This window comes from Lutra lutra, chromosome 3 (assembly GCF_902655055.1).
Source record: "Lutra lutra chromosome 3, mLutLut1.2, whole genome shotgun sequence".
Classification (NCBI taxonomy): Eukaryota; Metazoa; Chordata; class Mammalia; order Carnivora; family Mustelidae; genus Lutra; species Lutra lutra.
In genome coordinates, this window is record NC_062280.1 from 192,400,005 (window position 1) to 192,423,790 (window position 23,786).

Below are 23,786 nucleotides of genomic sequence, written 5' to 3' on the forward strand. Positions count from 1 at the left end.
CTCCACTATCAGGCCAAAATTTGGACCAGCACATTTCTTCCATCTCTGTTCTGTGTAGTCAGTTTATTTCTGGTTCACCTTTAAACTGCATCGTGTTGCCCTAGCTTTGCCTGGGCTCCCTCCTCTTGTCCTCTTGCAAGGGAAGGCAAATCTTACCTCCACCTGTCTTGGGTTTTCAGCGGAGACCTGTAACAAAAAGACAGATGAACAAGTTTATTGACATGTACAGCACGCTTCAGGTGGGAGAAACCTCAGTGAAAAGTAACTCAGCCTGGTGGCTTAGAACAGCTTACTTGGCATCTGCAACAAAGAACAATACATTTGTAGAGAAGCGAGGGGACATAGGGAGACTATTTTGGGAGCCCAGGGCTTCCCAGGGAAGGTTACTCATATGGGAGGGAACTAATGGAACAAGGTTGTTTGCAGATTCCTCCAGTGCCATATCTGGGCTAAGAGTTCTGTCTCCTGTAAAAGAATTTACATCCTGCCTTTAGGTAGGGAAGGGGAGGGTTGAGAAAGCTTTTCCTGCATTTGTGTCTTCTTAATTGTCTTCAGCTCAAAATAAGTTTTATGTCAGAGGCATATTTTGGGTGACAGGCCTATTTTGGTTTCCTTCCCGCTCTGTCCTGGGCACCCCCAGCCTTATTTCCTGCAGACCTCCTGCAGAAATCAGAGTAGAAGCTTACCTTCTATGGGGTTTAGCAGAAACCCTCAGCACAAAGGTCTTTGGAGGACCTCCACTTTTTTTTTTTTTTAAATTTTTTTAAAATTTTTTCAGCATAACAGTATTCATTATTTTTGCACCACACCCAGTGCTCCATGCAATCCGTGCCCTCTACAATACCCACCACCTGGTGCCCCCAACCTCCCACCCCCCACCCCTTCAAAATTCTCAGATCGTTTTTCAGAGTCCATAGTCTCTCATGGTTCACCTCCCCTTCCAATTTCTCTCAACTCCCTTCTCCTCTCCATCTCCCTTGTCCTCCATGCTATTTGTTATGCTCCACAAATAAGTGAAGCCATATGATAATTGACTCTCTCTGTTTGACTTATTTCACTCAGCATAATCTCTTCCAGCCCGTCCATGTTGCTACAAAACTTGGGTATTCATCCTTTCTTTTTTCTTTTTCTTTTTTTTTTTTTACAGCTTTATAAACATATATTTTTATCCCCAGGGGTACAGGTCTGCGAATCGCCAGGTTTACACACTTCACAGCACTCACCATAGCACATACCCTCCCTAATATCCATAACCCCACCCCCCTCTCCCAACCCCCTCCCCCCATCAACCCTCAGTTTGTTTTGTGAGATTAAGAGTCACTTATGGTTTGTCTCCCTCCTAATCCCATCTTGTTTCATTTACTCTTCTCCTACCCCCTCAACCCCCCATGTTGCATCTCCTCTCCCTCATATCAGGGAGATCATATGATAGTTGTCTTTCTCTGATTGACTTATTTCGCTAAGCATGATACCCTCTAGTTCCATCCACGTCGTCGCAAATGGCAAGATTTCATTTCTTTTGATGGCTGCATAGTATTCCATTGTGTATATATACCACTTCTTCTTTATCCATTCGTCTGTTGATGGACATCTAGGTTCTTTCCATAGTTTGGCTATTGTAGACATTGCTGCTATAAACATTCGGGTGCACGTGCCCCTTCGGATCACTACGTTTGTATCTTTAGGGTAAATACCCAGCAGTGCAATTGCAGGGTCATAGGGTAGTTCTATTTTCAACATTTTGACGAACCTCCATGCTGTTTTCCAGAGTGGTTGCACCAGCTTGCATTCCCACCAACAGTGTAGGAGGGTTCCCCTTTCTCCGCATCCTCGCCAGCATCTGTCATTTCCTGACTTGTTAATTTTAGCCATTCTGACTGGTGTGAGGTGATATCTCATGGTGGTTTTGATTTGTATTTCCCTGATGCCGAGTGATATGGAGCACTTTTTCATGTGTCTGTTGGCCATCTGGATGTCTTCTTTGCAGAAATGTCTGTTCACGTCCTCTGCCCATTTCTTGATTGGATTATTTGTTCTTTGGGTGTTGAGTTTGCTAAGTTCTTTATAGATTTTGGACACTAGCCCTTTATCTGATATGTCATTTGCAAATATCTTCTCCCATTCTGTCAGTTGTCTTTTGGTTTTGTTCACTGTTTCCTTTGCTGTGCAAAAGCTTTTGATCTTGATAAAATCCCAAAAGTTCATTTTTGCCCTTGCTTCCCTTGCCTTTGGTGATGTTCCTAGGAAGATGTTGCTGCGGCTGAGGACAAAGAGGTTGCTGCCTGTGTTCTCCTCAAGGATTTTGATGGATTCCTTTCTCACATTGAGATCCTTCATCCATTTTGAGTCTATTTTCGTGTGTGGTGTAAGGAAATGATCCAATTTCATTTTTCTGCATGTGGCTGTCCAATTTTCCCAACACCATTTATTGAAGAGGCTGTCTTTTTTCCATTGGACATTCTTTCCTGCTTTGTCAAAGATGAGTTGACCATAGAGTTGAGGGTCCATTTCTGGGCTCTCTATTCTGTTCCATTGATCTATGTGTCTGTTTTTGTGCCAGTACCATGCTGTCTTGATGATGACAGCTTTGTAATAGAGCTTGAAGTCCGGAATTGTGATGCCACCAACTTTGGCTTTCTTTTTCAATATTGCTTTGGCTATTCGAGGTCTTTTCTGGTTCCATATAAATTTTAGGATTATTTGTTCCATTTCTTTGAAAAAAAATGGATGGTACTTTGATAGGAATTGCATTAAATGTGTAGATTGCTTTAGGTAGCATAGACATTTTCACAATATTTATTCTTCCAATCCAGGAGCATGGAACATTTTTCCATTTCTTTGTGTCTTCCTCAATTTCTTTCATGAGTACTTTATAGTTTTCTGAGTATAGATTCTTAGTCTCTTTGGTTAGGTTTATTCCTAGGTATCTTATAGTTTTGGGTGCAATTGTAAATGGGATGGACTCCTTAATTTCTCTTTCTTCTGTCTTGTTGTTGGTGTAGAGGAATGCAACTGATTTCTGTGCATTGATTTTATATCCTGACACTTTACTGAATTCCTGTACAAGTTCTAGCAGTTTTGGAGTGGAGTCTTTTGGGTTTTCCACATATAGTATCATATCATCTGCGAAGAGTGATAGTTTGACTTCTTCTTTGCCGATTTGGATGCCTTTAATTTCCTTTTGTTGTCTGATTGCTGAGGCTAGGACTTCTAGTACTATGTTGAATAGCAGTGGTGATAACGGACATCCCTGTCGTGTTCCTGACCTTAGCGGAAAAGCTTTCAGTTTTTCTCCATTGAGAATGATATTTGCGGTGGGTTTTTCATAGATGGCTTTGATAATATTGAGGTATGTGCCGTCTATCCCTACACTTTGAAGAGTTTTGATCAGGAAGGGATGCTGTACTTTGTCAAATGCTTTTTCAGCATCTATGGAGAGTATCATATGGTTCTTGTTCTTTCTTTTATTAATGTGTTGTATCACATTGATTGATTTGCGGATGTTGAACCAACCTTGCAGCCCTGGAATAAATCCCACTTGGTCGTGGTGAATAATCCTTTTAATGTACTGTTGAATCCTATTGGCTAGTATTTTGGCGAGAATTTTTGCATCTGTGTTCATCAAGGATATTGGTCTGTAGTTCTCTTTTTTGTTGGGATCCTTGTCTGGTTTTGGGATCAAGGTGATGCTGGCCTCATAAAATGAGTTTGGAAGTTTTCCTTCTATTTCTATTTTTTGGAACAGTTTCAGGAGAATAGGAATTAGTTCTTCTTTAAATGTTTGGTAGAATTCCCCCGGGAAGCCGTCTGGCCCTGGGCTTTTGTTTGTTTGGAGATTTTTTTTTTTTTTTTAAAGATTTTTATTTATTTATTTGAGAGAGAGACAGTGAGAGAGAGCATGAGTGAGGAGAAGGTCAGAGGGAGAAGCAGACTCCCCATGGAGCCGGGAGCCCGATGCGGGGCTCGATCCCGGGACTCCGGGATCATGACCTGAGCCGAAGGCAGTCGTCCAACCAACTGAGCCACCCAGGCGTCCCATGGAGATTTTTGATGACTGTTTCAATCTCCTTACTGGTTATGGGTCTGTTGAGGCTTTCTGTTTCTTCCTGGTTCAGTTGTGGTAGTTTATATGTCTCTAGGAATGCATCCATTTCTTCCAGATTGTCAAATTTGTTGGCGTAGAGTTGCTCATAGTATGTTCTTATAATTGTCTGTATTTCTTTGGTGTTCGTTGTGATCTCTCCTCTTTCATTCATGATTTTATTTATTTGGGTCCTTTCTCTTTTCTTTTTGATAAGTCTGGCCAGGGGTAGGACCTCCACTTTTATTTCTTGTTTAATCTCTGGAAATCCTTGAGTTATATATTTTAACAGATCTTTTAAATATTTTGTCTAGTACTTTTGTTATGTCATTGGCAGGGTTTTTTAGGGTCTCTGTATCCCAAGGAAGAAAAACCATTTAAACCTGGATCATTTTAAAAACTCAATGTTTTATGTAATTGTATTTATTTTCACATTTATGTTCTGTTGTATGAAACAGCCCTAAACTCGGAATTCTTTAGACAACAACATACTATGAATACTGTGAATATTTCTGTGATTAAGCTTATGTATTATGATCAATGTCTATCTCTTTAAGCCACATTTATTTGTAGATATAAATATAGGAACTAAGCCAGTCACAGTTTAATTAGCAGTGGTACTGTTGCGGGATTTTGGGATTCTGGTCTCGCGGACTCGAAGAATGAATCTTGAGGCACAAAAGGGTGAAGTCAAGAGAAAGTTTATTAAGTGAAGGTGAGAGCAGAAAGGAAACAGAAAACTCCCTAGAGTGAGAGGGGTCCTGAATGTGTTGTCGCTGTGGGCTTTTGAGAACTGACTGGGAAGCTTGTGGCCTTGACATTCTTCTGCAATCTTGGTTTGTTCCCTTATCTTTTGTTCCTCTCTGTCTTGGCATCTCCACCTGCCAGGAATAGTTCTGGAGCCCAGTTAGGGGAGTCAGGGGCCTCCTGTCTCTCTTGCCTAGACCTCTACCCCTTCCCTATTCTTGGGATGGGACCTGTGGGCAGAAGGAGCTATCCTGGGATTGTGAGGGGTGACTGATTGTATACGTTTTAATTAGTGGGGGTTAGGAGTAGCACAAGTCTCCAAGATCTGGAAGCAAGGCTTTCCGGACCTTGAGTGGCCAGCGGCTGCCAAGATAAATAAAGTTCCATTTAACCATGAAGGCACTAAGGCAGCCCCGGGTTCTTTGAGGAAGGTCACGCTCTGCGTATTTCACGTGTCTATCAGTGGGCTGCAAACTGTTAAGGAGATTTTATTTTAAGCTACATTTCTTTTTTTTTTGTTTTTTTTAAAGATTTTATTTATTTATTTGACGGAGATCACAGGCAGGCAGAGAGGCAGGCAGAGAGAGAGGAGGAAGCAGGCTCCCTGCTGAGCAGAGAGCCCGATGCGGGGCTCGATCCCAGGACCCCGGAATTACCCAAGGCAGAGGCTTTAACCCACTGAGCCACCCAGGCGCCCCTTAAGCTACATTTCTTTTGCCTTTGTTTCTCATATCAGTACCAGTTATGGATATATAGAGAGTTTTCCATAAGCTATCATTCAGATTAGTGGATTGGCTTTCATTTGGTATATTGATTATTCCTGCTTTAATACCGAATGTTTTATACAGTTTTGGGGTTTTAAGGTCTTTGTCTGTTTTTGTTGTTGTTTGTTTATTTGTTTTTGTTTTTTAAAAAAATCAGCATTGACAAGTAAGGAGCATCTTTGGTAATCCTGCTGATTCCTTAATGTACTTTTTACTAGTATTTAATCATTTCTGTCTGTTAGCCCCAGACACATTTGCTTAGAATGTATATGTGTTTTGTTCTAGGAAAGAGACATCTTATACTTTATTTCTTCAAATTAAAGGAAAATAATATTAATTACATTGGTTCTAGATTTTTATCCTTGCCAGGTGTGTATTTTAGTTGACGGTGATGGTAGCTCATAGTATCAGCCTGCAGAACAAGATGCTCATCATTATCATGATTGTTTTATAGATCATATTGACCATTGTCATCTTGCTCATATATTAGCTTTTGAGGGTCATTTCATTTATTTTTAAATTTTTAAAAGACTATTTATTTATTTATTTGAGAGAGAAAGAGAGAGAATGTTTGACCTTGTGAGTGGTAGGTGGGGGGGTAGCAGGGGAAGAGAGATAAGCAGACTCCTTGCTGACCATGGAGACAGCCCCTGGGCTTGATTTCAGGACCCTGAGATCATGACCTGAGCTGAAATAGAGTCAGAGCTTAACGGACTAAGCCACCCAGGTGCCCCAGGTAATTTCACTTAATTGTAAGAGCATTTTGATATATTTTGCTTTATATTCCTACTTCTCAGTTTCTCAAAAATTAATTTTATAGTAATAAAACCATTGTTTAGTGGGAGTTTAGTGTGTGCTAGGCATCGTGCTGACTTACTTGCTTTAATTCTGTAGAAGTCCTGTACAGGTGGATCATTTCACCCTTTCCTGATGAGGAAGCAGACATGGCAAGTTCGATGAGCTGAACAGGGTTGCACAGCTAGTGAGTGGTACAATCAGGTGTCAGACCTGGTCGTCCTGATTTCACATCTCAAACCTAACCACTTGTTGTTCTGTGGGTCCCGGTATTGGCTTCTTTTAATGAACCTAGTGCATTTTAGAGCTCTTGTATAGTCGATATTGTTTATAATTAACATATGTCATTTTCAGCAATAAAATTATATACTGATAGAAACATTACTAAACATTTTTTTCCCCAAAATGCTCTATTTCTCCTTAGCACAGAATTTTTTTTTTCAATTTTCAGATTTTTAAAAGAGATTTCATTGATTTATTAGAGAGAGAGACAGAGATAGCAACAGAGATAGCAAAAGAGAGTGAGAAGCAGGCTCCCTGCTAAGCAGGGAGTGTGATGGGGCTCAATCCCAGGACCCCGGTGATCATGACCTGAGCTGAAGGCAAATGCTCAACTGACTGAGTCACTCAGGTGCCCCACATACTTTTCTTGTTAAAAAAGTATCGCCAGGATGACTATTATCGGCATCAGTGTTACTGGAATGTCATCTAGTCAGTGGGTTTGGGACACTTTTTGTGAAAGGAAATGGATACTTTTTAGAAGACCTTTATTTTATTTTATTTTTATTTATTTTTTAAAGATTATATTTAGTTATTTGATAGAGAGAGACAGAGGGACGGCATGAGCAGGGGGAGGGACAGAGGGAGAGGGACAAGCAGACTCCCTACTGAGTGGGGAGCGCAATGTGGGGCTTGATTCCAGGACCCTGAGATCATGACCAGAGCTGAGGTCAGATGCTTAAATGACTGAGCCACCTAGGTGCCCCAGACCTTGATTTTATTATAAGATTTCTGCATTTATTTTCATGGGGTAAGTAGAATGTTTTCCTGGCCCCAAAGATTTAAACATTCTCCAGTTATTACAAAGTGAAATTATGATTCTATTCATTAAAGCTCTTAAAAAATTTACACTGAAGATGGAATTTTGCTGGAGCAAGGGTGTCACGGCACAGTAAGTAGTAATGTGAGCCAGCACCTCCCCTGTAGGACACCCACCCTTCTCTGGTGACTGCGTGTATGACATGTGACCTTTCATGACATGCATGCTCAATCCATAGAATAAATATTAGTAAAACTTAATTTTTTCTAGTGTGACAATAAAGAAAAATAAATGTTCTAATATTTTGTTTCTGTGCCCCAAGGGGTCTTGTGTAACCACTTGGGTGTGGCCGTGCTGAGCATCATAAACCCAGAGCAGCAATTGGCAGAACTTTTCTATAAATAATTCAATAATTAATGGGAGGATGTCACATGGATGTGTCTGAGACAATGGAAAAGTGCTGTGATATACTCCTTGGGCTGCTGTCCCAAGACTGCATTATGTGTGGGACCCCCTAGGAGACATCAGCCTAAGACTCATGAGTCCTGTACTTGCTTGTCTTATTGCCTACCAATCAGAAGAGGATTTCATCAGAGAAGTTCATGCATTTTTGTTGTTTTACTGTCAGAAGCATCCAGGTAGATGGTCAGGATCTATGCAGAGAAGAGTCTGTAAAATTTAAGGAAATCAGGGAAGTCACCAAGACTCAGAAATTACAATATGAAAGAAAATATGATATCAGAAAGAATATGGTATCAAAGAAAATCGGAGTATAGCAGAAGCATCAGTTATATAAATTGAATTCCCAAAGTAAGAAAATGTAGTTACTTATTAATGGGATGTGGGAAAATACTAATAGGGCTCTGGAGACAGTCGATTTAGGAACCATCGTTCTGGAATTTTATTTTATTTTATTTTATTTTTTTTTAAAGATTTTATTTATTTATTTGACAGAGAGAGATCACAAGCAGGCAGAGAGGCAGGCAGAGAGACAGGAGGAAGCAGGCTCCCTGCTGAGCAGAGAGCCCGATGCGGGACTCGATCCCAGGATTCCGAGATCATGACCTGAGCCGAAGGCAGCGGCTTAACCCACTGAGCCACCCAGGCGCCCCCGTTCTGGAATTTTAAACATGTTTTGCTCAAATATCCTGTTCAACTTTAAGATTTTATGCCCTACTTTTTTTTTTTTTTTAAAGATTTTTATTTATTTATTTGAGAGAGAGAGAGAGAGAGTTCACCAGTGGGGGCAGGGAGAGGGGCAAAGGGAGAGAGACAAGCAGATTCCCTAGGCAGCAGGACGTGGGGCTCAGTCCCAGGACCCTGGGATTATGACCTGAGCTGAAGGCAGGTGCTTAACTGACTGAGTCACCTAGGTACCCCTAGATTAATTTTTTTGATCAGGTAGCCTAACAATTATACCAATGTTCATGTATTTATTTATTTATTTATTTATTTATTTATTTATTTGACAGAGAGATCACAAGCAGGCAGAGAGGCAGGCAGAGAGAGAGGAGGAAGCAGGCTCCCCGCTGAGCAGAGAGCTGGATGCGGGGCTCGATCCCAGGACCCTGAGATCATGACCTGAGCCGAAGGCAGCGGCCCAACCCACTGAGCCATCCAGGCGCCCCATGTATTTCATTTTTATTCTAGTATGTATTATACTTCTTAGTTTTGCTTAATCAATAATAGCTACCTCTACCCTTTCCCAATAGGATACATATATAACCTCACTGTGGCCACTGTTGTGAGCTTACCACAGTGCCTTAGCATGTCTCAGGTGGACTTTGCAGTAATAATCTGCTTTCCTCATCCCCTGGTTTCTCCATTTCTTATTAGACACCATGGCACTTCTCAACGTGCAGTGCTAGTAGATCCTTCTACTTCCGGAGCTCTCCAATGCTTGCTTAAAGCATAAAATCCTTAGCATCATTCAAAGCCAATGCAGATGGGCCTTCCACTGCTGTCCTACATGGACCAGTTGTATTTAAAATATGTCAAGGGAGGATGAGCCTTGCAGGATAATGTTATGTTTCTGGATTAAAGAATCTGGTTCTTGTCTTTGAAGGTGTAAAATACATTATGATACATTCTTCCAGAGTTCTCTATAGTTTCCTATAGATGATCAGGGTCTATAGAACAAACTTGCATTAAACAGACTCAAAGGATACCAGAATGTTTGTATATTAACTTCGAGTGAGGAATATATAACCAAAGGGACCAGAATTCTCTTGTTGGCGGCCCAGGAAGTGTGCTCCTCCTTGCTGTATAGCGGGCCAGCTGATTCTACTAGTTCTTTTCTCCTTGTGCACCATACAGTTCAGGCCCTGCCTGTGGTTGGAAGAGGTTGCTTTGTCCTGCAGGTTTTGGATTTTTGAGAAATACTCTGGTTTAGGCCAAGCATCGTGCTGAATTTCGTTTCTATCAGTAACACATTTTTGTGCTTTCTCCTGCCTAGTACTTCCTTGAATGATGACCTTAATGTATTAAATACTGTGTTTACTGTCTTTTATTTCAGAGGGGGATCTTTTTTGACCTTATCCTGAAATTCTGAGGGTGCCCTACGGTAGGATTTGCTATGCTGTCGTATACCCTATACTCTAAACTAACCTACTTGCTGTTCCCTGATTACATCCCTTCCCTGCGATGATTTCGTTTTCTCCTCCTGGCTTTTCCTCTGTCTGGATTGTTGAAATCCTACCACTTCCTTAAGTTCTGTCTTGAATGCCGCCCTTCTTGATTCTTCGGACCTGATGTGCTCTTTCTCCTATGAATTATATCCCTTTTCTGTGGTACTGTCCTATTATGCTCTGTAGTGAAGTTACTTGTTTTATCTTCTCGGAGGGTCGGTCAAGGTACTATGCGTGACTTGCCTCCTGTTTTCCTGCCATTCGTGGTATAGTTAGTAGGTGCTCACAGATTTCTTACTGCATTGAGTTAAATGGAATTTTCCTTTAACTCTAGACCAAGTCTCAAATGGGATCCTTAGACCAATATCAGCATCACCTGCCAACTTGTTAGACCTGCACATTCTTGGTCCCCACTCCAGACCTACTGGTAGGACACTCTGGGGTTGGGTATCAGCAATCAGTTGTTTAACAAGCCATGTGTGTCAGGTTGTAGTCTTTCTATCAAGAGATGGATCTTCCATTGATAGGAAAGTCAGTGATTTTCAAATTGCGCTCAGTTGAGCCATGGGAATTCCATGGCACTCTTGGTGCTGAGTGGAGAGTACTGGGCATCCAGATTCCCTACTCCCTTTTTGGCTGTGGCTTTTTGCCTTTTAATGCACTAGCCTGCCATATCAACTTTCCTTGCAGAAAGATTCTATAACCAAAAAAGTTTGAAAATTATTATTAAATTAGGGGTCATCAAACTATAGTCCTTTTTGTAAGCAAAGTTTGATTAGAGCACAGCCATAACCATTTGGTTACACATTGCCTGTGGCTGGCTGCATTCTACAATGGCAGAGGGGACTAGTATGGGGAATGCTCATGACCCACAAACCTCAAATACTTGCTCTCTGGCCCTTTAAGAAAAAATGTTGGTAATCCCTAATCTAAATCAATCAGAACCTTGAAGTAAAGAGCATGAACATCCCTGACTAGCACTAAGCCCATAATTTTTACTCCATAGAAACCACCCCCCCCACCTCATGTCTTCTTCTGGAAAATGAGGACATGGTCAAAGAGTGATTGTAGCACCTGTACTCTTGAAAAAAAAAAAAATGCAGCAGACAAAAAGAAGTGAAGGTTAATGAGAACAGATTTTCTTACCTATCTCATTTGCCCCTAAGATCTTGAATATATTCCAGGACATTAGAGTCATTACTCTTCACAGTCACACTAATGAAGTCAGGTGTTTTGTATCACATTTGACTTTAAAGAAGGAAAATGTGAAATACTTAAAGATATCCATTAAAAAGCTATAATAAAAATCCCTTTTATTATAAGCTTTAGTTATTTAGTAAAAGTTTTAGTTGGGAAAACTTTGTGTTTGACATTTTCACAATTTTAAAAAAGATTTTTAAGAGTTTTTTCTAAACCAGTTATATGTATAACCATTTTTGTAATTATTGAATTCGTTAGGAGTCCAAATGCTTACATTTACATTTGCTCACGATCCTGGAACCTGTCTACAATGACATTCAACTATGGTAATGACATAAGGATCCTCTTCTGAATTTTAGTTCATCCATTAGAGCTGCCCTTGGATGTTAGTTTTGTGTGTGTGTGTGTGTGTGTGTGTGTGTATTTTTTAAGATTTTCTTTATTTATTCATGAGAGACAGAGAGCCAGAGGCAGGGAGAGAAGCAGGCTCCCCGCAGAGCAGGAAGCCCGGTACAGGACTCGATCCCACAACCCTAGGATCACAACCCAAGCAGAAGGCCGACGCCCCATCGACTGAGTCACCCAGGTGCCCTGGATGTTCGTTTTTAAATTGCCGAGGGAAGTCAACCAAAAGCGGCAGAAAGATTTATCACTTGTCATTATGAAATAGAAATTTTAGTGGAAAAGTTCACCTTGCCATGCAGATAATGTCCTGGTGGTAGTCCATGAAGTAAAAGTCTATGGGGAAGACCTCGAGGAAGGCTTGGAGAAGGAATTGAAGCTAGAAATGTTATCCCCAAGCAGCTCACAAATCGTGGTGTCTGCAAGGGGTGGGGTGGCGTCCTGCTGCCTTAGTTTTGCTGCAGTCATTGACCTGCTGTTCTTATTGGTCTTCAGCTATGTCAGTGGCTGGAAGGTCAATCAGGGAAATCGTGAATTGCCACCTTTCATCGACTTCACCTATTTTTAGAATTTCTAGTTTTAACGGGCTATTTGTTCATGAATAATTCAGTTTCTTCCAGGAGATGCAACTTAATGGGTTTGAGTATCGAGTGCTGGTAAAAACTTATTGCTTATGGTAAGACTTTTGAAGTGACTTCACAACTAATAGAGCTGTGGGAAGTCTGAAAGGAGGAACGGTTATAAGAGGATTCTGTGGTATGAGCAGCCTGTCTGAGAGATGTTCTTATCTCATCACTTGGCTTACGAAAGCTGTCCCTCTAGTCTGGGTAGCTTCTGTAGAAAGACTAAAGTGTGTGTTGCATTTTATGTCTTATCTGGAGTTTATATTTACCCATCCACATCAGTGTACATACCACTGGAGCTGTGCAGGATGACCACTGTGGAATGGGAAGAACATCCTAGAATGCCAATATTTTAATTTAATACAAAAATTCTTACCTTTTGTATATCTTTTACGAAGTCATATTATACAGTAGTCTATATAGTCTGTGAACAAAAGTGTTTCTCATGGGCATGTCTCTTCAGAAATCTTGAGTGACAGAAGTGCACAACCAGAAAAGTTGAGACCATTGTTGTATACACCAGGTATTGGGTTTTATGTGGTAATTAAATCCTGTAGACAGGTATGTGCTATTAGAAGGTTTTGATAAACAAGGGCTTCATTCAGGTCTTTAGTTTGCTGCTCAGTTTATCTGAATTTCAGTTAAAAGGGTAAAACTGAAAGTACATGTATTAATATCTTTTGTATCTGTCAATAGTTTCTCACTCTTCCTCAGCAATGTCAGTGTGTTCCAAGTCACGTCTTACAGTCCTTAACTAGTTGTTCGTGTAAAGCATTGACAGTGTTTTATGGTTCTTCATTTGTTTGCTTTTGTTCTGTGTAGCTTCAGGGGCCTTGTCGAAGTTAACTCATGGATTGAAAGACGAATCGCTGGCTTATATCTATCATTGCCAAAATCATTATTTTTGTCCAATTGGCTTTGAAGCAACCCCTGTGAAAGCTAATAAAGCATTCAGGTAAGCATTTACATATCTTTTGTGGCTAATTCCCCAAGAAAATATGTGGTAGAAAGCATTTAAGAAATAGTTGCTCAGAAATTGGAAGATTTGGTCATTTGGTTTCTTTAGATCAAGTTAGACTGTTCTTTTTTTTAAAGGTAGACTCTTCATTTGTATTCCAGCTAATTCTTTTGCAGCGTGGCCTTTGGTTAGTTGTGCTTTTACATTATCCACTTAGATACTGTTGTTCAGACTCATAAAGGGAAAGACTTTTGAAAGACTCACTCTTAACGTTTATTGTGAAATGGTTGCATAGGACTTCACGTATTATGTTGTGGTGTTTTCATCCGTTGTGCCACATGGAAAATGAATTATGGAGTCTAATATCAAAAAATTGTCCCAACTGAGTCCATTAAGCAGCCTCTTCTTTCCTCATAGTGAAAAAACGTGGAATTTGTCAGTGTTCCCCCCTTTGTCCTGGGAGAGTGGCCTTGGTACTTCAGGAGGAGGAAGGGGCAGCACTGCTCTTTCAGTGAGACCTGAGGTCATCTGGGGGTAGGATGGGTTCTTTGAGGCTGGAGGCCATGCAGCATGATTCCCCTCTCAAGGCACTATGGGATTGCAGGATCCTGGGACAGGATCTTGAGACCTGTGAGAACCAGGAAGCTGAGCAGTGTATTTTTGTGAATGAGGAACAAGGGGGAAACTACTTGATCTCTCTAAATTCTGAAATGTTTTATTCATCTCTCTGGAGGTGAAGTATGTTGTTTCTTCTATGGTCTCATTCTACAACTTCACCTTACTCCTGACATCTATCAAATATAAAACGTGCAACAGTAGGTCCTCCTACTCTGTACCCATTAGGGTACACCTCTGTCTGTCCCTAACAATCACCTGGATACCTTTACAACTGGGCAAATCCCTCCCCTTGCTTGACTCCAGACTTACTTGGATTAGTTTCCAGAGGTGGGATTAGGGCATTGGTATACTTTAGGGTTTTATTTTTAGAATGCCTTTAAAAAAAAAAAATTATTTATTTATTTATTTGATAGACAGAGATCACAAGTAGGCAGAGAGGCAGGCAGAGAGAGAAGGGGAAGCAGGCTTTCTGCTGAGCAGAAAGCCCGATGCGGGACTTGATCCCAGGACCCTGGGATCATGACCTGAGCCAAAGGCAGCAGCTTAACCCAGTGAGCCACCCAGGTGCCCCTAGAATGCCTTTTGAAACTTTTTAAATGCACAGTGAAAGGAGATGAATGGCTGGAGAATGCTGGTAGCATGCTAGGATGTTTTTCTTCTTTTTAGATGCTTCGAGAGGAGGTATGTTCTTTTTTTTTTTTTCTAGTCCTATATTTTATAATAGAGATTAAAACCTAAGTGTAATTTATGCTTTCTCTTTAATGGCCTTAAGAAATTTGTTCAAACCTGAACTCCAGTATCTATTCTAGCATTAATGAATGTCATATTTGAATAAACATTAGTATATCTTTTATTAACATAGCTGTAGTGATATTTTCAAAGGAGTGAATGGCCTTTATTAAGCTTACTATGAATGAATTTTATATTTAGCAGGGGCCCCCTCTCACCACAAGAAGTAGAATATTGGATCTTAATTGGAGAATCAAGTAGAAAACATCCTGCTATTCACTGTAAAAAGTACGTTAATTTCCCATTTTCTCTTTAATTTAGGTAAGATTTAATATAGTGAAATGCACAGATCTTAATTGCATCATTAGGTGGATTTTGGTAACTGAATATACTTGTTTATCACCACCCCAGTCAAGATAAGGAAGATTTTCATTGCATTGAAAGTACCCTTATTCTCTTTTCCTGTTAGTCCCCAGAGACAACCTCTATCACTGTGGAATTGCTTTGCATGTTCTTGAAATTCACGTCAATGGAGTCGTCAATATTCTTTCTTGTCTGGCCTTGTGAGATTAACCACTTTGTCATGCATGTCATGCTTCTTTTTTTATTGCCGAGTGGTATTAGGTACCGTAAGTATACCATAGTTTGTTATCCGTGTCCCTGTTGATGACCATTTGGATTGTTTTGAGTGTGGTCTATTGTGGGTGAAGCTATTGGGAACATTAATGTACATGTCTTTAAAAAATTTTTGAGTAACAGCTTCATTGAAATAAAATTCACATACCATAAAGTGTGCCCTTTAAAAATATAAAAAATGTTCAATGGATTTTAATGTATTTAGAGTTGAGCATCAGTCCCCATGACCTAATTCCAGGACATTTTTATAACCCCCATAAGAAACCCCATACCCATTAGCAGTCACTCCCCAGCCCCCTCCCCTCAGCCTCTGATCTACTTTCTATCTCTGTGCATTTGCCTAATATGGACATTTCATATAAATGGAATCATAAAACGTGTGGCCTTTTGTGTTTTTTTGTTTTTTTTTTTTTTCACTCAGGATAATGTTTTCAATGTTCATCTGTGTTGTAGCGTGGACCAGAACTACATTCCTTTATACGGCCAAATAATTTTCTGCTGTATGGATATGCCACATTTTCTTGTGCAAGTTTTTTAAGGACATGTTTCTATGTTTTGTTTCTCTTGGGTAGATACCTAGGAGTGGAATTGCTGATTATAGGATGGATGCGTATTTAAGAAACTGGGAGAATGTCCTCCCGTGGGGTTGTACCATTTTATACTCCCACCAGCATTGTATGGACAGTCAGGTGGTTCTTCATATATTCAACAATATTTGATATTTTATTCCTTTTTTTTACCTTTTTAAAAAATTTTTCCCAGCTTTATTGAGGTATAATGCACAAATACAACTGTATATATTTAAAGTGTCCAATGTACTGATTTGACATTTATTTTGTGAAACGATTACTGCAATCAAGTCTTTTTTTTTTTTTTAAGATTTTATTTATTTATTTGACAGAGAGAGATCACAAGTAGGCAGAGAGGCAGGCAGAGAGAGAGGAGGAAGCAGGCTCCCTGCTGAGCAGAGAGCCCGATATGGGGCTCGATCCCAGGATCCTGAGATGATGACCTGAGCTGAAGGCAGAGGCTTAACCCACTGAGCCACCCAGGTGCCCCTGCAATCAAGTCTTAATTAACATATCCATCAGCTCACATAGTTACCTTTTCTGTGTATGTGGTGATAATACTTAAGATCTACTCTTTTAGTGAATTTCAAGTATATGGTACAGTATTAAGTATAGTCACCATGCTGTACAGATCCCTAAGTGTTTTAATGGTATTGTAAACTGTTTTTTAAAAAGTTTTATTTAAAAAAATGTGTCTATTTTCTAGTTTTATTGAGAAATAACTGGCAATTACCACTATATAAGCTAACAGTGTCCAGCATGATGGTTTGATTTACATATATTGTGAAATGATGGCCACAACAGGTTTAGTTAACAAGAAATCCTCCTTGTGATGAGAACTCTTGCGATCTACTCTCTTACCACTTCTCTATATATCATAGAGCAGTGTTTGTTGCAGTCACTATGTTGTACATTATATCCCTAGTACTTGTTTATCTTATAACTGGAAGTTTGCACCTTTTGGCATTTTCCTTCAAAAATTTCAGTTCCTAATTATTTTCTGGTAGTGTACAAAAATACAATTTGTTTATATACATAGGACCTGAATACTGCATTTTTATCAAACACATTAATTTCAATAGTAGTTTTATAATCCAAAGTAATTTGTAATTGTTTTGGATTTTCTATACAATCAGTCATGTTGTCTGTGAATAAATGCACGTTAACTTTTTTTTTTTTTAAGATTTATTTATTTCAGAGAGGGGGAGAGAGAGAGAGAGAGAGGAAAGTGTGAGCATGTAGGGGTGGAGGGAGGGGTGAAGGGAGAGGGAGAGGGGAAGCCGACTCGCCACTGAGCTGAGTGTGGAGCTGGAGGTGGGGCCATCACCTAACCAGGAGATCCTGACCTGAGCCAAAAGCAAGAGTGGAACACCCAACGACAGCCACCCAGGCACCCTCATGTAACTTAAATCTTTTGAAAACTTGACTTTAATTAAAAAGGAAATATGGACTGTTTCTACTCTAGCCTGCAGGATGTCATGTAACAGGTTGATACATATGTATTTCTTTGTGAAAGTAGCCATTTTAAAACCCAGAATCTTGGCAATAGTTGGTTAAACAGAAATGTCATAAAAAAAAAATTAAAGCTTAGTAGGTGGAACAACCTTGACAAGAGAATTATTGTCATGGTAATACTGTAGCAAATTGCTGATGTGCAAAGTTCCATTACAGGGGCACCTGGGTGGCTCCGTGGGTTAAGCGTCTAACTCTTGATTTCAGCTCAGGCTGTGATCTCGGGGTCATGACATCAAGTCCTGCATTGGGCTCTGCATTCAGTGCAGAGTCTGCTTGTCCCTCTGCCCAACTCAAATAAATAAGTCTCTTTCTCTCTCAAATAAATAAGTAAATAACATCTTCTAAAAAACATTCTATTACAGTGGTATTTTGTACTTAAAATGTGCTTTATCCTTCCTTTTTCACTATAGGTGGGCAGATATTGTTACTGATCTCAACACTCAAAATCCAGAATATCTAGACATCCGACACTTGGAGAGGGGGCTGCAGTACCGAAAAACAAAGAAGGTAAGAACACAATAGTATTTGAAGATATTTCCAAGCCAGCCAGTATGCAGTATACTATTCAGCACTCTTTAGGTTGTAAATAATGGAAATCCACTTCAGATTATCTTAGATAGAAAAGTGAGAATTACTTTTAGGACCCAGGAGAATCTTTAGAATGAAAAGCAAAGACTGTAGCCTGGATTCGTAACAGACTGGTATCAGCTTAAGGAATGTTATCAGAGGCCAAGGACCTAACTTGTCTCATTCTTTTGGGAGTTGCATGCTATTCTTATCTGATTATTTACTTCCAAAAGATCAGGAACTTCAACTTATATCTTGCTTTCAGATGAGCCGTCTAGACTGAGACTCACCTGCCTCTGGCCTAGTTTGAGTCAGGTGTTCACTCCTGACCCTGTGAACTGTGGCCAGGAAGCAGAGCCATGGGTGCACAAGGTAGCTGGGGGAAGTTCTCAAGGAAAGGTAGATTCTGCGGATTGATATGCCACTGATATGATACTACTAACATCAAGAATATAGAAGAGACAGGAAGAGGAATGATCTTGGTGTTTGAAGATTTTATTTACTTATTTATTTATTTGAGAGTGAGCCTAGTGTGAGAGAGAGTCGGGGAGGAAGGACAGAAGGAGAGAGAATCCCAAGTAAACTGCATTGAGTGCAGAGCCAGATGTGAGGCTCAATCTTACAACCCTGAGATCATGACCTGAGCTGAAATCAAGAGTTGGCTGCTTGATCGATTGAGCCACCTAGGCGCCCCAAATTTTGGAGTTTGGGTTAGGCAAATAGGGAGGTAACAGTGTGTGTGAGTGGTGGAGAGGCATATGGGGGGAACTGTTACATTTTTGTAAAGGCAGCTGGTCAAGAAAGATGTGTGTTAAGGCGATCTGGTGATGTCTGTTTTGAGGCAGGTGAAGGAGGAAAAATAAGGGAAATCATAGAAACCCACATTATAAGCATAATTCCTTTTCTTTTTTTTTTTTTAAGATTTTATTTATTTATTTGACAGACAGAGATCACAAGTAGGCAGAGAGGCAGGCAGAGAGGCAGAGAGAAAAGAGGAAGCAGGCTCGCCGCTGAGCAGAGAGCTGGATGCGGGGCTCGATCCCAGGACCCTGGGATCATGACCTGAGCCGAAGGCAGAGGCTTTAACCCACTGAGCCACCCAAGTGTCCCCCTTTTCTTAACCCAACTTTTTTTTCTTCTCAGGTTGGGGGAAATTTGCATTGCATCATAGCATTCCAGAGACTTAATTGGCAAAGATTTGGCCTTTGGAACTTTCCATTTGGAACGGTGAGACAAGAATCACAGCCTCCAACACATGCCCAGGGAATTGCCAAATCGGAGAGTGAAGATAATATCTCCAAGAAGCAGCATGGGCGTCTGGGTCGGTCTTTCAGTGCTAGTTTCCATCAGGACTCAGCATGGAAAAAGATGTCCAGTATCCATGAGAGAAGGAACAGTGGCTATCAGGGTTACAGTGATTATGATGGGAATGATTGACCATGCTGGGTACTGAACATTTTGTGTTACACACATGACTGGTCTATACAAGACTGCATTAAGACAGTAGAAGTTTTATTAAGTCTACCCTAAATAGGAACAGATCTTGTGGTATAAAACATACCCTTGTAGTTCTCCAGTAAATAAGCTTGTATATGATTATGATGGGAGATTTCAGATATATAAGCAGATAAGCACAGATTACTGTCCTTTTAAAATTAAGAGTATGAAAACATTATGGACAATTTTACAAAATCCAACAAATTGCATATAAAGAAATCAAACACAAATTTACTTAATAGCATCATGATTTGTAATACTTAAGCATGAAATTATTTCCTATGACTTAATCACCAGACATTTGTTGCAGATTGCTTTATTCCTAAACTCAAGATGTAAGGCACCATCTGCCCTTTTAAACAAAATTGGGGCTGTTGATTTCTAGTTTCCTCTCATGGTTAAAGCTCATTTAAAATTTTAGTGAATCTAGAATTCTTTTACTTGTACGCAGTATCTTACCTGCCTCATTTGTTTCCTGACTAACTTTCTCAGGATCCTCAATAAAGAGGCAAAAGAGAAGACTCAAGGAAGTCATCTTTTCTATTGGTGCATTGATTCAGGATATTCTTGACTTTTTTGACTTGGTATCTTAGTGTACAATATTGGCAAGATTTTCAGGTCTTGAGAGCTCTTTCTACAATGATCCTTGTTTTGGGATAGAATAAAAAAAACAAGTGGGATCCAAAGTTTCTACTTCCAAGGTAATCTGTGAAATGAGATCTTGTGATATTTGATTAGTCCCTCAGCGTGGAGTCCTATGTTGTTAACAGCATTAAAAATGCATTAGGAATGTTATGTCACTCAGAGCGCAAATATCCATATTCCCAACTCTGAGCTGCTTCTTTTAAAAATCTGTACAATTAGCTGTTTGAAGTGAGTGTTAAGTAGTTCCAAAAGAGTGGATTTCATGTATTTGAGCTCCTGTCTAGTTGATGTCAATTTTTCTTCTGTGGCCAACCTATGACTTGTTTCATTTCAGGGGCTGTTCCATGACTCAGATCAGTAACTTGATTATGACAAGGTGCTGAATATGTTGGTAACCATATTGCAATACACCTCAAGAAGAGGGTTCAGATTTTTATTTTTAAAATATTTTCATTTTCTTCTCTTTTGAATTTTATATCCATTTATCCACTCAGACATACCTAGCCTACAGACAGGGATATATATTATGAAATGGTCATTTTTCTGAAGAGAATATTTTGCGTGAAATGCAAAGGACTGAAAGAGATTTGTAGGTTGTTGATTTTGTTACTTCACACTGGAACTTTTAAGAAGTTTTCATCAAATAAAGTTTTGTTTTCTACTTTTAATAATGTGGATGTTTTGAACCTTTATTTTAGGTAGGGATTACCCTTGGAATTCTGTGTGAAGTATGTGACAACAGCGCTTGAGTAGTGTGTTATAAGAAACTATCATGTATCAGACTTTTATAATCAACGAAACAATATACATTATGACTATAATTTTAGATTCTGAAATAGAAAATTTAATTAGTTTGAACCAAACGAAGTTGTCATTTTTATAGGTCAAACATAGTTGAATATCAGCAATTTCATAGAGTTTAATGAAACATTTCAGAGAAGAGGCAGATAGGAAGAACCAAGAGGAAAGGAGACAAATGCAACATAAAGAATACAGTGACACCTAAGAAAGAGGATGAATTTATATGGATTGCCTATTGGCCATTAATAATTTTTACAAAAGTCTTGATATATATGATTACTTAATAACCTGACATATAAGTTCAGCTGTTATTAAGAGTAGAATGAGGTTTATAGAGACTAATTTTCCAAAAACTATGTGCAAGTTACTGCACACTTTTCTTCTAAGGTTAGTAACGTTCCTGTCATATTTGATTTTTTGGTCAACTCTTCTTAGGAGTTTCCGTAGAAGCAATGAAGGTTCAAATATTGGCTCTGTACTTGCTAGCTGTTTCACCTTGGGCAAGATTAATGTTTCTGTATTTATTTTCTCATTGGTAAGGTGGGGATAATAGCATATATTTTATAAACTGTTTTGAAGAATAAATAAGTTAATGTATGTACAGTGTTTAGAACGGTGCTTTCCAGATAGTGCTTGCTATTGTTACTCCAAAAGATGTGTATTTCTGTTCAGAATCTTGAGAGCTCTTTAAGCAGCATCTTAAGGATGCTGTAAGTCATATACACACACACCCCTTAGTTACTGTTCCTTCAAAAGAATATTTTGTATTTAAGACATGTTGCTCTGGTTTTAAAAGCACTCATAATGCTCAAATGCCTACACTGTCTGTTTTTACCCAGCTCGTAGGCATTAAAAAAAATGTTCATTTGGATCAAATCCTGAAACTATTCCTTTCCCCACTATTATGCTGGCCCATCATTAGGCCAGGTTGGTGCAGCAGCTAAAACACATCCAAACTTGCTTTTTCCCAGACACTGAAGGGGCGCAGGCAAGTTGCTCTGGGATCCATTGTTCGTGTATCAGTTTTACTCACAGCATTTTCTCCCTCAGTCATTCACTCAGCAAACTAGTTTGAACACCATTACCCATTAGGTGTTTCATATTAAATCACTGATCTCAGAACAACCCCAAGAAGAAGTTAGCATCTCCATTTTTTTTTTACAGACTCTCATTGGTGAAGAAACTTGCTTAGGATCATAGAAGAAACTTGCCATTATAACAAATACTACAGACTAGGGGGCTTAAAAAACTAATTTATTTTCTCACAGCTCTGGGGGCTGGAAGTCTGAGATCAGAATGTTGCCCGTTTGGTTTTTCCTGAGACTTTCTCCTTGGCTTGCAGATGGCCACCTTCTAGCTATGTCCCCACAGGGTCTTTCCTCTGTGCACACATCCCTCTGTGCGCCCAAATTTTCTCTCATAAGGAAAATAGATTGGGTCAGGTTCACCCTCACAGCCTCATTTTAAATTAATCAGTTTTAAAAGGCCCATCTCCTATCACCACGTTCTGAGGTGCTGGGGGTTAGGGCTTTAACATAGCAGTTTTGGAGCTGAATGCAATTGAGCCCACTAACACAGGGTTATTATGTGGCTCAGACAGGGTTTGGACCAATGGATACCTGACTTGGGAGGAAATTCTTTCAGGAGGGCGCTAGATACAAGGGACAGCTTTACACTAGAGGCTAAAAGAGGTCATTTAGGCAGTATTTGTGGAATACCTGCTAAGTGTCTGGAGTGTGCGTGCGTGTGTGTGTGTGTGTGTGTGTGTGTGTGTGTGTTGGGGGAACCGGCAAAAACTGAATAAGCAATTTTATTAAACTCTGTAAAATACAGCTAGTAACTATTTGTGGGAATTACTCCATTGATGGAGAAAATGCAAAACACTTTGTGCAATGGTTTTGCTAAAAATTATTTTTGATATTCTGTCATAAAGGGCTCCTTTAACAAAACCACCTCATTTAAATCAAACCTTTCCACTGAGCTTGAATTTCGTTTCAATACTTCAAATTAGAACCAGTGTGTATGATAAGGCTATCATTTAATGAATAGTAGTGATAAACGGTCTGCATACGTCACCTCCGATCCTAGCTGAAAGTCTGCCAAAACTGGTTTTGCGCTCAGTTTGCATAAGAAGAAACCAGTTCGGAACAAACGTTACTTGAACAATACTGATCACGAAGACGTGGTGGTGTGGCCGCCATCGGACTCTGAGCCTGAGCGTTCTAGGGCGCCTTCCCCAAAGCTACTCCGATAATTAAGTTTCTTGCCATTTCTGACTTACAAGCCGTGGAATCCTACATTTAGACGCCAGAGAAAACCAAACTATATCTCAAGAGTGAAGGCTTTTAAAAGTTGCTTAACTTAAAATGATGCCCTATTATCATCTAGCTCCTACAAGTTATCAGACAAAACACTAACTTAAAAACAGCTGCACAGGGGCGCCTGGGTGGCTCAGTGGGTTAAGCCGCTGCCTTCGGCTCAGGTCATGATCCCAGGTCCTGGGTTCGAGCCCCGCATCGGGCTTTCTGCTCAGCGGGAAGCCTGCTTCCTCCTCTCTCTCTGCCTGCCTCTCTGCCTGCTTGTGATTTCTCTCTGTCAAATAAATAAATAAAATCTTTAAAAAACAAAAAACAGCCGCACAGCATCCACCTTTCTGTTGCCGCCTCTACCTAAAACATTTGGTATTGAGAGTGCAGAAGTAGCGGCTGGTGGGGAGAGACTGAAACGCAGAAGAGACGCAGAAAACTGTCACCTCAGCAAGAAGGCTCTCTGCGTGTACTTCCGGCGTGTGGCTGCGACAGAAAGCCGGCGTGGAGAAAGCCCGGGAATAACAGGACACAGACGCACGGACCGACCCGCCCCCTCGCCTCGGGAATGGAAAGGCGCAGCCAATATACGTCACGCCGCGCGGCGGGACTTCCGTCTTGAGCCTCGTCTTTGACGGAAGCCCAGAGGCCCCATTTCGCGTGGGTT

At 40.1% G+C, this 23,786-nt stretch overlaps 1 protein-coding gene and 1 long non-coding RNA gene across 5 annotated transcripts in view; one reads left to right on the forward strand and one right to left on the reverse strand.

The window, feature by feature from the left end:
• The window catches only part of BIVM (basic, immunoglobulin-like variable motif containing), a 43,662-nt gene extending 22,982 nt beyond the window's left edge, over nt 1–20,680 (forward strand). For 2 of the 4 annotated variants that reach the window (XM_047720357.1, XM_047720358.1), the window contains exons 7-10: nt 13,101–13,233; nt 14,785–14,871; nt 17,714–17,810; nt 19,014–20,680. In XM_047720357.1, coding sequence (XP_047576313.1) covers nt 13,101–13,233; nt 14,785–14,871; nt 17,714–17,810; nt 19,014–19,307 — 611 coding nt within the window. In that variant the 3' untranslated portion in view covers nt 19,308–20,680. The remainder of the gene's footprint in view (nt 1–13,100; nt 13,234–14,784; nt 14,872–17,713; nt 17,811–19,013) is intronic. The other 2 variants (XM_047720359.1, XM_047720360.1) reach the window with 2 other exon arrangements.
• LOC125094807 (uncharacterized) lies at nt 1–23,762 on the reverse strand. The gene is made up of 3 exons (XR_007125706.1): nt 23,439–23,762; nt 21,976–21,980; nt 1–186 (listed from the first exon to the last, which is right to left on the reverse strand). It is a non-coding gene; the product is annotated as an uncharacterized LOC125094807 (long non-coding RNA).
• Nucleotides 23,763–23,786: the final 24 nt, after the last annotated feature.